At 52.2% G+C, this 15660-nt stretch overlaps 4 protein-coding genes across 4 annotated transcripts; 2 read left to right on the top strand and 2 right to left on the bottom strand.

The window, feature by feature from the left end:
• Nucleotides 1-1209: 1209 nt before the first annotated feature.
• Nucleotides 1210-3865, bottom strand: AYL99_01195 (hypothetical protein; the record flags this gene model as incomplete). The annotated part of the gene is made up of 2 exons (XM_018832711.1): nt 1210-3509; nt 3568-3865. The coding sequence occupies 2 exons, from the start codon at nt 3863-3865 to the stop codon at nt 1210-1212; spliced, it is 2598 nt and encodes an 865-aa protein (XP_018698590.1).
• A 935-nt stretch (nt 3866-4800) lies between these two features.
• Nucleotides 4801-6620, bottom strand: AYL99_01194 (hypothetical protein; the record flags this gene model as incomplete). Its single annotated transcript, XM_018832710.1, has 6 exons — nt 4801-4926; nt 4980-5736; nt 5785-6009; nt 6061-6190; nt 6240-6404; nt 6452-6620. 6 exons carry the CDS (start codon nt 6618-6620, stop codon nt 4801-4803), a joined length of 1572 nt encoding a protein of 523 aa, XP_018698589.1.
• Nucleotides 6621-9856: 3236 nt separating this feature from the next.
• AYL99_01193 (hypothetical protein) lies at nt 9857-12746 on the top strand (the record flags this gene model as incomplete). Its single annotated transcript, XM_018832709.1, has 4 exons — nt 9857-10362; nt 10421-10469; nt 10522-12600; nt 12660-12746. 4 exons carry the CDS (start codon nt 9857-9859, stop codon nt 12744-12746), a joined length of 2721 nt encoding a protein of 906 aa, XP_018698588.1.
• A 754-nt stretch (nt 12747-13500) lies between these two features.
• On the top strand, nt 13501-14778 carry AYL99_01192 (hypothetical protein; the record flags this gene model as incomplete). Its single annotated transcript, XM_018832708.1, has 4 exons — nt 13501-13581; nt 13763-14459; nt 14514-14637; nt 14727-14778. 4 exons carry the CDS (start codon nt 13501-13503, stop codon nt 14776-14778), a joined length of 954 nt encoding a protein of 317 aa, XP_018698587.1.
• Nucleotides 14779-15660: the final 882 nt, after the last annotated feature.

The raw sequence follows: 15660 nt of genomic DNA, 5'->3' as shown, positions 1-15660 counted from the left end.
ATGGGTGTTTGAACTTCGTGTCTAGGCGCAGCACAGGTATCCACTCCGAAGATGAGCCTGGTGATCCACCTGTTCTCTGAGATCCGAAAAATAGACATGGCTGGCTTTGTTAGCAGGCCCTGATTTTCGAGCTGATTGGGGGGAGGCAAGCAAGCAACGCAGCATTGCACTATTAGGTTTTGTTGCTTTCCTTGGTTAGCGCTACTTTGCAAAGATGGAAATTACAAGGTGCTCAAGGTAATCGAAACGTTGTGTAGCTCTCTCACAGCATCGACCATGCGCCTGTCCAGTCCCCGTACCACGCGAGGTTGACTGACTGCTTCTGCATGTTGCTTTGGAACTTGTCAGTCAAGCACACTGTTGATGCACGATTCAGGGACCTTGCCGCTACCATTGCCGTCTTGCGTCAGATGACAGCTGATCGATATCTCCGCGAATTTTCGGGGCTTTCCCAGGACTTCCGAGACAAGACAGCAAAACTTGCAAGGGCCAGCTATGCAGCTGGGTAGGATTGTCGTCGGCTAAAGGTCGTCGATCAATGCTTTGTCCTTTCTCCCTCTCTTCCAAGATCGGGATCGCAGGATAAGCACTGGCCTACAAGGCTGGTGTAATCAGTTAGAAAGGCACCCGGTGGGCCGCTGCACATGCGTCTACCTGCCTAGATAGGTACAGTATGTATGTATGTAATATGTACTCGGTACAGGTACATCGGCCCCATGGCCCATGGCCCGTGACTTCAGGCCCTCTCTGTCGGTATTTTTGTATCATGTACATACCCTTCCCCTTCCCCCCGACGGACCGACCACTTACAGCGGCACCCACGGCGCCATTGTCCACTTCGAGATGGACGCCAAAAAGTTCGAATTCAGGATAGAGGGATAGAGGGATACGCTTGTGATGCTGGCTGGGAAGCCTCGGTCGCTCTTCCAGGGCGTCGCATCCATCCCCTCAGGAATTCGAGTGCTGAAGGACCGAGTCCAATGTCTATGTAAGTGCTGCGAAACAATAACAACAACGATAAGACGGAAAAACAGGTAAGAAGCCACCTGGCGCAGGGAGTGCTTTTTCTTTTAAAACGCATTTGCGCCAATTCTCTCATATCTTATCGTATATACAGGGAATATAGATCATCGGCTCAGGGGGAGGGATTTGTCCATCCCTTGTCGCCCCCGTCCCCATAGCTCCTGAATATCTTGTGCAGAGCCCGCATCAGTCTCGATACACTAAGTTCGCCACCTTGAGTGCTTCCGCCGCCCTGCGCTGTAATAGCTCCTGCTGCTTCTCGTCCGCTGCAATTGAGAACTCGTGAGAATTGGCCATCCTCTGTGCTCTGGGAATCCAGACTGGCTTGTCCGGCGGCTCGGATCTGATGAATGCGATTTTCTTTAGTAGGACTGGGTCTGTTGCTTCTTCGCCACTGGCAATATGGTTTTCCGACGAGGAGGAAGAAGCCGAGGTGAACGCTGCGTCAACCTCTCTTTCACCCTCGTCACTTATAGCCGAAGCTTCTAATTCGGCAACCAATCTCTTTTCCGCGTCTTGATCGATCTTGGAACAAGCGGCAATTTGCTCTTCCCGCATCCGACGAAAGGTCTCGTTCCAGAGTAGCAGGTTAGCAACGCTCTCGCCTTCGACCTGTTTTATTTGCATTAGAACCCACTTCAACAGTGTTGCCGCCGTACCGTGGTCGCCATATCGTGTGATGCCGGCGTGCCATAATGCTTGGGTGATGGCTGGTGGAACGGGTGCTCCGTAGCGGCGAAGAAACAGATAGCACCAATACACTCTGCGTAGTGCAGCCCGTGGAGTGGCGACAGTCGAGGTCGCAAATGAGAGGGCGAGATGACCGATCAAGTCGATTACCTCGTCCCTGTTGGGTAAGCTCGACCTGCTCGACGGGTGTTCCGTTCGATCCTCCTCTGAAGTACTGAGATTCGCGAATATACCGATGTGCTTTTGGCACATCCGCTTCTCAAGAGCAGCCGGCCTTAGAGGTGTCCGCAGAGCTAGCTTGAAAAGCAGATTGGTCTCCAAAAGATGGCAAATAAAACCGAACGAAGTCGTGCTTTTCTGGATCATCCGTCGGGACAAAATCTTGAAAGCTGAAAGATCACATTTTGAACTCTTGATCAGCTCCGCCAGGGTGTCATTGCCCTCTAAATGAGCATTCTGAATGCGCTTGTCGATCAAGCTTGGAGATATACCGGGCCCAAGTGTCGACTCAGTATAAGACTTGGCATCCAATGTTGGAAGCAGTGCGTCTGCTCTAGTCGACAATCTCGCGAGATTTCGCAGGAGTATATGTTTGTTCGGTAGCGGCATAGTCCCAAGCTCGGTAACGGCACGATCCAGGAAATCCTCAGAGAACTCGGGGATTGATCGGAGCAGTGCTTCGAAGCGAATTCGGAACTGCAGGTGCTCCTCCACGTCCATCGACCCTCGACAGTCTTGTGAGAGATACATAGCAGTCCAGGCAAATGCCAGCAAACGTTGATCTTGTGGCACGGAGCTTTTGGCGGATTGAGTAGAAACCCATCCATGCTGTGTCAGAGAGACGTCGAAATCTGGAGATCCGAGAACGGCCAATGTGCCACACCAGTGATGCCATAAGTACATGTACAGCATTGTTCCGGATTCCGTCGTCATACTGAGCAACTTCTCCGTTACATCAGTCAAAGCCAGCTGTAGAACCTCTGGGTCGGCCACTGCGAGCCTTTCTGCGAGCCTTCGCCCTACTTCATCCTGGGGTTTGTGTCGACAGGCGTAATGGAGCTGTTTCAGAGTGATCCGGCGAATGACGGGAACCTGAGACTTCGGTGCCCACGGTAGGAGACGCCACAACAACTTCTGGCACCAGCCACGATAGTGTTTCAGTGTCGCAAACCTCGAGAAGAGTCCAGCCAGGAAGGAGGATCCAAGGTCGGTAGTCCGCAACACTGTGGAGCGATCTAGAGATTCCAGCATTCCATAGATCAGATACATTTGGGCATTGACCTTGACCCTCTTTTCCTTGCCATGGGCGTCGGTCAGCTGCAGTTCAGCCAGGCTGGCCACCTCAGCAATGACTTCCTTCAGGTCATGAATGGTGAGAAGCCCAAGTTCAGTAGCGGAACAAAGTGCATCACGCAAGATTCCCCAGGAGGTTGCGTCCCAAGTACGACCGAGTAAGCCACGGACTAATTGCAAGACATATGACGTTCCTGGCGGATGAAACATTGGGTCGCATATATACGACGCGATCTCGTGCATCTGGAAGTCCATCTGTAGGATATGTCCAGGTATTGCAGCTCGGACACGAGCGTTTTCACGCAGACTGACTCCTTCATCCTGAACCCAATCCTTGACCTCGACCAGAGTTTTGCATTTGGACAGCCGCATCATCTCATCTCCAAGCGTTGTTTTCGGCTTTACTGGTGTTCTTCCTGTCTCGATTGTAACGGAGGTGGGCGGGGAGTGGGCAATCGAACTTTCAAAAGGAAAAATCCATGATGGCAGGACCCGAGGAGAAGCTAGATCCAAGGCAGTAAGCACAGGTTTCTTGGACGATTTACTTTGCGCGGGGCATACATGAATCTGCTGCGGTTTCTGCATGCTGGGGAGACTGCCACCAAGCTAGCTTGTTGGCGGAGCTCCCGAGGACAATTGAAGGGTCGGCCGAGATGCCTCCGGGGCTGGCGTACGCCAGACTGGTATTCTTGCGTCTCGCAGCACGCCGCTGTGCCTCCAGGGGACCTGGCACGCTGCTGCCATAGCGCTTGTGGTGACAGAATCGATTGAAAGCGTCCGTCAAGAGGGCGTCGGAGATCCACACGAATCTCGGAGTTTGGGACGAAATGCAGCTGGCTGCAGAGAGGCGTTTAGTCATAACATCGGAGAGATGCGAAAGGGACCGCAGCACGCGGGCTGGGGCGAGGTGGTGATAGAAAGAGTCCCGAGGATGTCAATTGAGTTAGCATTGAACAAAGCTGCGACGAGGTCGACGATGCTGGCTGACCCGAAGAGGAAAAGCGTGACTAGTACGAAACGTATGCAGCGCCGTAGCATGAAGTAGCCAAAGTTGTCCTGGAACACCAACCCCGTGGCCTGGGATTGAAACTCCAAGACACTGGAAATATTGAAATGGATAACACTTTGCATTTGCTCCTGACCTGTATTCTATTGCTCCTGACCACTCACTCAAAACACCGGTTCCCCAAACCCATCCAGCCACCAGATAGTCCATCTCTCTAAAGCCTCAGTAGTACTCCGACCGCCAGTGTACCTGTCCAAGGTCAATGGTCCTGTGCCCCCCTGGGTATCTCTTTATTTCGTCGCAGCACCATAATCCTCCTGGCCCATCTGTGCTGGTATTAGATTCGTCCCTGTATATCAGTAAACTCGTTCTCTGTCATTAATTAGTGCCATAATGTCAATTCAATACTTCCCTGACCCCCGCGTCCGCCCTATTTCTCAGTCAAGAATACCTCACGTCCTCGAATCCTGAAAGGTGTTGTAGCTGGTGCAGATGTGGTAGGCGCCATAGTCGTGCTATCGGTAACCGAGGGTATCGTCGTGACAGATGCGCTCGGAACGTTCGCTGTGGTGGTATCCGTGGCTGATGCGGTAGCGGCGGGAAGCGGACACCCATCGATCGTAAAACCTGAATAAAGAGAACAAGGAAATCCGTAGGCTAGGGCCACAGATGTCGAGATAGTGATGCTCCTACTCTCACTTGTGTTCATTGGAGCAGTAGTTCCCACTACCGTGAAAGTGGTGTCTGAGGAAGATATGAATTGCGAAAATGCTGATGTATTGGTGGGATCAGGAGTGCTCGTTGTCACAGAAGTGGCTCCTGGAGAGGATGCGAACTGCGAGAATGCCGAAGGTGTATTCGTCGGGGCCACTGTCGCATATAAGGTGAGGGTGGTCCTCCACCGTGCAGTCGGTCTTGAATATTGGTCAGGGCATGAATAGGTATATATGGTTGACCCAGCAGATACCACTGCCGCTAGGATTGAGTCTGTAGCCGCCGGTGCGAATGCGAAATCCGAGGTACTGCTGACAGCGACAAAATTTGACGGAATATCGTTAGGCCCTGTCACTGTAATGGTAACCCACTCGGTGACGGTGGTAGTCACTAGGCCGTTTTCTGATTCCATGGTTGAAGTACTCAGTTGGTCGAAGGATGTGGCGGTAGGTGGCATCGGCGGCGGGTCAGAGGATGACAGCCCTGTAGAGGAAGAGGAACCACTTGAAGCCACTGCATTGATTGGAGTTGGGCTTGGGATGCTGAATGTATCCGTCGTGCCTGGAACGCCCGGATCAGTTCCGGAGGCTGTTGCCGAAGAAGAAGTAGTCGACATAGAGGTGGCGATTGAGGTTTGTATTTGGTCCAAGGAGTCGGGGGTGTGGGAGCCAAGGGGACAGACGACTTGTTCAGCTAGGTCGGGACCAGACGTGATAGGATTGCAACCAGGCAAGGCAGAAATCAAGCCGTGCACAGGTTCATTAAATACTGATGGCTGCTCAAGGCAGTCGCGTGGAAAATTGGTATCGTCGCTTGGGGCGAGGTGGGAGCACGCGCTCACCAGCCCGCCGTTGTCTGTGTAGAGACAGTCTGCAACCGCGGCATTCTGTATGTCCATATCCCAACCGTTCAGGAAATCGCCATGAAACCCGTAGCCTGTGGCATCACCGTTGGAGAAGACAAACTGGCCACCACCCGATTGGTCAACCAAGTTTGTCAGGTAAAGAACTCTAGTAGAGGTAAGCTTGGAGCCGTACCAGCATAAGGAAACTGCTCACTCGAAGAAGAGGCCAGGAATCGGAACCGGGTGAGTAGGAGGGCAGACGCCGTAGTCGATGCCCGACAAGTAGTCGACGTGGGCGTTGTTGGGGAGATAAAGATTGGCTCCGTCCCAGCAGGACTGGAAGTTAACCTGAGCTCGCATACCATTGACACAGTCGGTACGAAACATGTAGTGTTCTTCTGGAATATCGTTAGCCTCATTTATGCAGCGGAAACTTACCCTATCAAAAGGTTAGCAGCAGAATCTTTGAGATCATGGAAAGAAGGCATACCTATCGGCCACCGGTCTGGTATCCAGGTATGTCAAGGTTGTATTGTCGTAAGATCTCTGTCGAGTGTCGCCTGTGATCATCTTGAATCCAGGAGGAAACGGTACCGTATTAGATGCATTACCCCCGCGGCCTCATCAAACAGTCAGAAATTATATGAGGCACAGAGGGCCTGTACATACCGACGTAATACACTGTCATCCCATAGTTTGGAACTTCTTCGAATGAGCCGTTTGCGTGAGCAAAGTACAGTTGTGGGGTCCAGTAGGCCGATTTGTCCTGCTGAACTTCGCACGTCGAACAATTGGAGGTTTGTAGTGAATCGAAGTCGGAATATTGGTTGACATCTGAGTAATTAGCACGATGGTCGGACGCTGATGCTCTTTGCACTAACTGCTGCCGCCGGCGAACTTGTGCACATGTCCAGACACGTCGTCTGGATTAAGGATGAGGTCCACCCGAACAGTCTGAGAAACGCTGCACGCCATGCGCCAGTAGGCATGCGTGAGACTCGGTAGCAACGCGAGTGGCCATAGGGACGGAGACAAATCCAAAGATTTCATAGTAAGAGGGAAGCGATGAGGTAAGTGGGGATGTAGACGTTGATTCAAACGGACAGAGGAGTAGATTATGCCCACACAGCAGAGGCGGCATCGACCATATACAATGAGAGATGAGCATCTGATAACCCCGTAAACAAGCAATGACGACGATGTCTGCCAGCACGCTTCGTACCGCAGGAACCTAGACCGGCAACAGACCTACCTAGTGGAGACAGCATAGCCTAGATATTCACGAGGGTCTTGCCCTCGAACTCTAATTCCAAAACAACCTACCGATCAAAGTAAATGAAGCTGCGGTTGTACGTACGTGAGGCCTGGATTCTTCATTTTATCGTGGGTCGGCTAATTAGTTCGGGGCATAGTTGAGCGGTAAGCAGAAATCATCCCCAGCATCTCCAGAGTTCCATACTCGTAACGACGTTGATAACAATACCGGAGCTTTTCTGAAGCAGAGAGAGATGATGAAGCGGCTGAGCACGAGGGATCGACGAGCCAGGCAGGAGTGTCCATCTTTCAAGTATTTCTTTCGCATAGATTGACAGACCTCAGTTTGGCCTTTCGAGCGGATGAGACATTCCGGTTTGGAGCTGCTAGCAATACAAGTTTTCGACAAAGACTCGAGGCTGGATGCGTACACAGAGTCTTGTTTGAACGACCAAAAACCCAGAATGAGCAACTAGCGTTGCTTGTGGCTTGGGCCCCGTCCTCCTCGTGCTCGAACGAAGCTTGCGATGTGGAGAGCGGATATCGAACCCTGAAGGAGGTCTCTGGATTGCTTTCGTCACTGGGGTAACAATCGTTAAGCGTCGTCTTCTCTGAAAGAGAAGCAGGTGTTTGTTGACAGGCCGAAGAAAGACTTGAAGTGGCGTTGAACCAAGGCCGGCAACCATCAGATGAACCATCCTGAAGCTAAACCTTGCTGCAATATTCGTTCCGTGATTGGCCAAATATAGCTCAACCAATTTCCCCAGATCTCGGCTATCCAGGCCACTAAGGGGTTTGTCTCACAGCACCGCGTGATTATGGCGAACTGTCGCAATTGCGATCGACTGAAGGAAGCGAAGGGTCCAATCTTCGGCAATCATGATCACGGTCACTAGAGTCAGAAGCCGCAGATGTGTTGTGAGGGCCAAGACGTCAAGGTGGGTAGCCCTTGCCCGATTGGTACGAATATAGTACCCATTGTCTATCCAGAATGGCGCAGGCTGACGTGGAAGGCGTCTCTTTTTCTCCGAAGGGGCACAACTCTTAAGATCGGCTCCATGGCCTCGACAGGTAGAGTGTCGCCAGGGTTATCTCTCAAGCATCCAAGGCTCTCGGAGAAGCCAGTAAAGCTAGGTGCCCTGCTTTCACAAGCGTTCTCGTTTAGGGGCGCTTCCGGAACCGGTGCCGAAGCAGGTAGTATACACCTGGGGAGTCTGCTGCGCACAATACTCACCCCTGCCGCGTGTATGTCTGCTATACATAGGGAGTCGGTCGTCAAGAATTTGACAAGGTTAGGAAACAAATCCTCCAATGCCGGTTTCTGTTCTTCTCTTTCGTCCTCTGGTGACCCGAATGATTTCAACACAGCAACAGATTCTCGACAGACACTCGTGGAGTGAGAGTGAGAGGTGGAGTTGACGTGGGCTGAGCACTCTTCTCGTCTTTCCTGGGCTATGGAATAGTAAGAATCTTAGCCTGACGCCTTGACAACAGGGAGGATGACTCGATGTCCAGCCACAGCCGCATAATCCTCGCTCTTGACCTGGTCTTGGTCATGTTGGATGTCCTCGCAGTCTGTCAGACGCTCAGCCAACTGTGCGCAACTCTATGGCTCACTCGAATACTCTAGTGGCGTAGACTTGATTGCGACCAATCCTAGCGACAATCGCGACGAGCAACCTTGGGGTTTTATGCTAAGACACCTACACAAGATTAGGACAACGGTGTCACTGTCTAAGAAATGTGTGTAATTAGCCAGCAGCCACAAATAAACGCAATCTGTTAGTTCACTTTGTCGAAATCTTTTGGAGACACCGGGCAGCCAAGGAGCCAGATTGCTTGAGGTCTTGTCCAGGTATGAGACAGAACTGCGTGATTTCCGGTGCCATTGACGTTACGCTATGTTTGTCGTCCCAAGAGCTGTGTCATGAACTAGATCCTTGGTGCGAAAATACCACCTTTCTCAGAGTGGCAAGACGAACACGGATGTCGAGACTTTTCGTTTTCTCAGCTACGCCCAAGCTTACCTAAAGCCTCGTATGAGGACTCCGTAGCTCGTACACGTGCAAACATACGTGTGGCATCGAATCCAGGTGGAATGGTGTCCATTGGCCCTGCTTACAGCGTAGCATGTCCTCGGAAAGACTGAGGGTATTCTTGAGGCTAAGCGAGGAATGTTAATAAGACGGACGATTCTGGGAGAGTTCGAAGTGGGATTCGAGACGTCGTGGATCGATTCGGATGTAGCACTGATAACAGCACCACCGCCACACGCACCATTCTAGACCACCGACCTGGCCTCGCCATGATTCCCCAGACTTGCACACCCCAGCATTCAGCCGAGTCCAATGTGCTCATCAACGCATTTTTCAATCCTCCTGGAGCCCTGATGTTTCTCGGCAAAGCTTTAACCGGCATGGTGAGTCTTGCCGTCTGGTGTCCGACCCATCAAAGTCGCTGAGTCAGCCTTCCCTATACCCCGAGCGGTCTTTCGGTGCCCACAGCATCCCACCAGAGTCCAGCATTGAATGGCTGAGATAGTGGCGAGTCAGCATGGCCGCTTATACGACGCTTGATGCTGGAGTGAAGCGAGGGTTAGTTCAGTGGGTGATTTAACAGCGATCATGATGATGCGGCAACCGCGCTGGGCGCCTGTAACAAGTGGTGTTTTACGGTGTGTGTGCGTTGCCGGCGACGGATGCACGTGCCACTCAGCCAATCGCCACTAACGTCGACTTCTCCCGACGACGTCTCACCTCTCTGCCGTTGAAATTTGTCTCGAATTCCCCTTGGCCTTCCGCTGGCTTCCTCAGTGCATGTTCTGCCATCGACGTCGCAAATTATTCGAGTGCCAGTGCCTTAGTGGGAAACGGGCGCGAGGTCGATCTTGCTCTGAATTGAGCTATCCTCCCGACTTACCCCGCCCGATACCCCGGCAAATATCGAGGTTCGGAGTCACCAGGGTGGTTTATATTACTTTGCGACAGATCCTCCCATTTTTGTTCATACTGTCGACTATAGCGCTGGACGACATGGATAGCCCAATTCCGTCCGACGGTCGCGCCACCGCCGACGAGAAGCAGAAATCCGCCAGTCAAAATCGAGTGCGCCGGCGAAATCGGATGATCACGTCGTGTCTGGAATGTCGCCGGAGAAAGCTCAAATGTGATAAGCTGCATCCCTGTACTAATTGCAGCAAGTTTTCCCGCGACTGTCTCTTCCTTGCGCCGGCTCTGGATTCGGTGTCACAGCAACGTCTCAACGAGATCAAGGAAAAGATGGGGTCTCTGGAACGAGTGCTTGAGCAGGACGTCGCACGCAAGGAAGGAAGGGCTGCCACAGCCTCGTCGCAAAAGTCCCAACGGAGAACTTCAGCCGACCTTCCCGGAGGTGAGGACAGCAGCTCTGACAACGAAGCGACAGTCCCCGAAGATGAAAAAGGGCTTGAACCGACACCGTTCGCAGTCATTGATGCTGCTTACGAGGACGATGCCAATGACGATGTCCTAGACCTGGGTATTCGGATTGGCAAAATGCGGTAAAGTTCTCTTTGTAACCTAAGCGTCGAGGTATCAAATAGGCTGACCAGCACAAAGGTTAACGGAGCGACTCGGTGGCTTCTTCCGACCCAGACTCCATGAAGAGGTAGGTACAGCAGCGATGTGCAAATTTCCCGCGAGATTGACATGCGCTTCAGATGGACATCACCCTCTCAGAACCCTCCAACGATCGTCGCACCCTCGACGAGAAGCTCTCAGCAATGCCTCAACTCCCTGATCATGATAGTGACTTCCTGGCCCCCGGACCTTCGTACATCGCCCCGGGATCGGGGTTCATGTTTGCGGAGGTCGGGAATAAGAGGTCCCTCATCAATTTCTTGCCGGCAAAGACTGCGGCCGACATCTTGGTGCGCAACTATTTTGAGAACGTGCATTTCATTGCTCGTGTTGTCCACTGGCCCAGCTTCCAGCTGCATTATGACAATTTCTGGACCGCGGTACTTGCTGGTCTCGAACCTCCTCCATGGCAACAATCCATTGTCCTCTCGATCCTATTCTCCGCTGTGGCAAGCATGCCAGAGTCAGATGTCACAGCTATTTTCGCTCGGCCCAAAGCCACCATACTTGGGAATTTCCAGACTGGCACCGAGGTGGCCCTAAGTAAAGCACAAGTCCTGAGGGCGACCAAGATTGAAACGTTACAGGCTCTCGTGATCTATCTCATCCCCATGTGTCGGGACCAGCTCTCCCGAGCGCACTCGGTGATAGTCGGCATGGCGGTCCGCCTTGCGGAATGCATGGGTCTCCATCGGGATCCGGAGGTGGTCTATGGCCTATCGCCTGTGGAGTGTCACGTTCGCCGCATCGTATGGTTTCAACTTTGCTTCCTGGATTTTCGCACGTGTGAATCTCAAGGCCCGCGACCAGGCATTAAGCGCGAAGACTATGACACGAAATTCCCACTCAACATCAACGATGCCGATCTCCTCGTGGCGAAGCCTCAGGAAGCGAAGGACAAGTGGACAGACATGACCATGTCTCGGATACATTTTGAATGCACGGAAATGCAGCGAGTTATATGGTACGATCGCATTCGCATCGAAAAGAAACGGGCGTCCTTGACCCATGTCCTGAGCAAAGTGGAATCGTTCCGAAAAGCCATGGCGGCCAAGTACAATCCCATCTTGAATATTGAAGTGCCCATCCAAAAATATGCACAACTGCTGATGAACCTTATGGTTCAGCGGATGTATGTCATGATTTTGCATCGGTACTTGAACAATGCAAGCAACAAAGTGCCTGAGAGGCTTGCAGATCTCACCATCCAAAGCGGCCTGCTCGCCATGGAGAATGCAGTCGCCATGGAACGAATCCCGGAGCTGAGGAGATGGAAATGGTATAACGGTGCTTACCAGCAATGGCACATCGCCTTTTTGCTGCTATCAGTCATCTATGCACAGCCGACACTTCGAGATGCTGAACGAATATGGAATGTGATCGACTTTGTATTTGAGCCGGATCTCTCTCTATCACGGACTCAACGAGCCAGGACAATTATTGCAGCGGTGCGGGATCGGACGGCCGTATACCGAGACCTGCGCAGGATTCGGATTCCCGTCAGCATGAAGCAGGGCCTGGACAAACGCCCTCAGAGCTCTGAACCGTCAGCGAAAGACCAAGCTCAAACCGACACGACGGACTCGTTGCGCCCGTCGGCTATCGCGTCCACATCACCACCGAATACAGGCAGAGGAGAGCCAAGGTTTTCGGCCGACCAGCCCTGGAGTTTTGATACCCCGACCACGATGTATGTTTCCGCGAAATACCTGCCACCGGCCGAGGCTGGCCATCTCACGCAGTTCACGTCTCCGCAGTTTCCGCCACATTCTGCAAGACAACAATCGCCGCTGCTGTCGCAATCACAATCAAGGTCACAACAGCTGCCGCAGCAAACACCACCCCGGACGGATGCAAATCAGACTTCGCCTGGGCAGCAGATTGACTTTAACAGCCCCAGCGACTCAGGCACAAATGACTCTTGGCCGCCACTGATCACGACGGATCAAGTCAGCTGGCGAACAGTCTTGGGGCCGAATCCGCATACGTCGCCGCCTCCTGCAGCCGTTCATTCACTTCCTGGAGTTGTACCCAGGCAGCCCTCATCCGGAGGTGGCAGTCCCTTTGGGATCAACTCGGGGTTTCCAAGTGATCAGATCAACATCCCACAATTCCAGAACAACAACCGTAATGATTCTGTCATGCTCGATATTGACTGGGTGAGTGCCTCCGTCCTGATACCTGTAGTGCCGCACTGACATGGACATCTTCCTTACAGGCCGAATGGGATCAACTCTTTCCGCCAGATAGCAATCAGGGCGTTCTGGGGCCGACACATCACCTGGGACTGGGAATGCCCCCGTAGACGTGGATCTGGGCAAAGGATCCCTGGAACTTAGTTTATTTATATGTGTACACATCGCTACAGACCAGGCAAAAGGTATGGTCGTGTGTCCGTTTCTATCCTCAAAGAGGCACATTGTCCCGGCTGCTGGTTGGCTGAGTGAGATGATGGCACCGGATGAATAAGCACCCGCTAGCCACAATCAAGCTTTTGGCGGGCATGATGTCAGTGGTCCACGTCCGGAACTCCCGGCCGTGCCCAACCTGATTAGGAATAGTCTCATCGGTGATGATGTAGGCCGCCTGTGGGTGCCGCTCCTTCACATGCACCGACTCGCCCATTCGCATCAATGCCACATCCTGGATCTCGCAATCTTCGACCTCCCGGATCTGCGCAGCGAGGGCAGCTCTTACGGCTACTGCGGCAGGGGCGGCTACCTTGAGCCATATTGGGAGAGCTTGCTTCCCTTATTTACTTCTGACCTTCCTGACTTCTCCCGAGCTCTTCTTTTCTTGCTGGCAGCTCTATTCCTTTCTGTGCAACTCGCGGAAAACTAGTCCCTTGACAGATCTTGAATCTCCCCTCATCCTCCATATTTCTCTTGTTAGACTCTCTGATTTCGTGTCGAACCCGCACATACTCCGTGGTAGAACCTGGAGCTCCACTGTAGCAAGAGCAGTGGTTGCTTGAGAAAGACCGTTGTTTAGTCTCTCCCGACTCTGGCCTTTACACTCTCCCTTTTCCCATCCACCAAACACCAGTTCAATTGACCGCAATGGCGACGAAAACGACTCTCAAGCCACCTTCGGCCGAGGTGCTCAAAAGCTATCCGCTGGGGAAGATCGAGCCGTACTCGGTACGTATTCTCGTTGGAATGATCCTTTTCCGGTAGAGACCGATCGAAGCACAAACCTCAGTGAGCGCAAATGCTGTGATGCGCAGTCTCAGATTCTGATGTCTGACATATCTGCACATTCCGTACCTATGCTGCCTGTGCTTGCGTTGGAATGGCAAGAAACTAACATCTCCCTTCCCAGACCAAATACTTCGCTGCATGCATGCTGGGCGGTGTTGTAGCATGCGGACCTACACATACTCTCGTCACACCTCTCGATTTAGTCAAAACCCGACGTCAAGTCGACCCGAAGATCTATAAGTCCAACATACAAGGATGGAGTTCCATCTACGCAAAAGAAGGTGTTCGTGGGGTGTTCTTCGGCTGGACACCGACGTTCGTCGGCTACTCCTTCCAGGGTCTCGGGAAATATGGCTTTTACGAAATCTTCAAGCACCTGTACGGCGACAACATGTTTCCCAACAGCAACCGCACGCTAGTTTACCTGGGTGCGAGCGCCACGGCAGAATTCATCGCAGACATGCTCTTGTGCCCATGGGAAGCCATCAAAGTCCGCATGCAGACGACACTGCCTCCGTACGCGAACAACTTGCGGGAGGGATGGACCAAAATCGTCGACAAGGAGGGCATTGCCGGGCTGTACAAGGGTCTCTACCCGCTTTGGGGCCGTCAAATTCCGTACACGATGTGCAAGTTCGCAACCTTTGAAGAGACCGTCAAGGTCATCTATAAACAACTCGGCAAGCCCAAGGAGAGCTACAACAGTCTACAACAGACAGGTGTGAGTTTCTTGGCCGGTTATATTGCCGGTATTGCCTGCGCCATTGTCAGTCATCCTGCCGATGTCATGGTCAGCAAGTTGAACTCGGATCGTCAAGGTATGTCCCACCAGCTCTCCGTCTTCTCAGTGAATACGTGCTCACTCATTCTAGCCGGTGAATCTGCTGGAAAAGCCATGAGCCGAATTTACGGCAATATTGGATTTACGGGTCTGTGGAATGGTCTACCGGTCAGAATCGTCATGATTGGAACACTGACTGGATTCCAATGGCTTATGTACGTTTCCCCCAATTTCCAAAATCGTCCTACTCCGAACCTTTGGAGGATTAGGAGCACATAGGACATGTTGACTGACTGCTATACAGCTACGATTCCTTCAAGGTCTGGCTCGGTCTCCCAACCACTGGCGGCCACTAGACCATCAAACACGGCATCTTTTCGAAGACGACACCGCCTATCCAAAATCCGCCAGACGAGGACGGCCTTAGTTCATTCGGTTCCGCCATTGTAAGCGCCAACTCCCCCGAGAGGCCTTTCCCAACCAAAGACGACCTAACCATCCTTCGACGAAACGACATAATGACCATCTGAAGAGGTTTCTTGCCTCGAGCACACTTTCTACCTTCTTGAGAAGCCTTTCTCAAAATTCCTCTCTATATAACGCACAGGAATCAATCGCAAGACCCTTCTCCAAGAAATTGAATAAGACGACATCCCTACGAAACTGGACCCGGACGATCCTCCTAGAGCACAGTTCCGACTCTCTCTCGGCGAGGTTGTCCCGGATCTCACTTCTCACGTCTTTACAGATATACTTTCTGCGTTTGTGGCCGAGCATGGGAGAATATGGCGCTTTGACAAGGGATATTACGGCATAGCAAAGACTCAGCAGAGCACGCAGCCAATTTGGCACATGCAGACCACGACATCCATGTCTGTTCCCTGTCTCTTTTCGTGGGCCCTGAGGGGAAAAGCAAGTTCACGTTAGATCTGCTGTGCAACTTTGGAGAGGGTCTTATTTCTGTGTTTGGATTAGAAGCAGGGATTGGGGATATCTTTGCGGACCAGAGGCGTTTCCAGGATTTCATCAGACCTTCTATTTTCAGAGGAGACCGGTTGGCTAGCTACAACTGCCTATGGAACACAGAGATAGATCCGGATAATCACGTTGGTCTGTGATAGGACAAGCCATACTACGTAAATACACGCATGCATACCTCCGTATATGTGTATGTATGAATGTATAGGCCCGTGTTGAAGCAACCACATGTCCTGGGAGAACAAGCAATTCTAGACGTT

This window comes from Fonsecaea erecta (genome assembly GCF_001651985.1).
Source record: "Fonsecaea erecta strain CBS 125763 chromosome Unknown Scaff1, whole genome shotgun sequence".
In the NCBI taxonomy this organism is placed as follows: Eukaryota; Fungi; Ascomycota; class Eurotiomycetes; order Chaetothyriales; family Herpotrichiellaceae; genus Fonsecaea; species Fonsecaea erecta.
The sequence above is the reverse complement of the archived record's forward strand: the minus strand, read 5'-3'. Positions and strand labels throughout refer to the sequence as shown.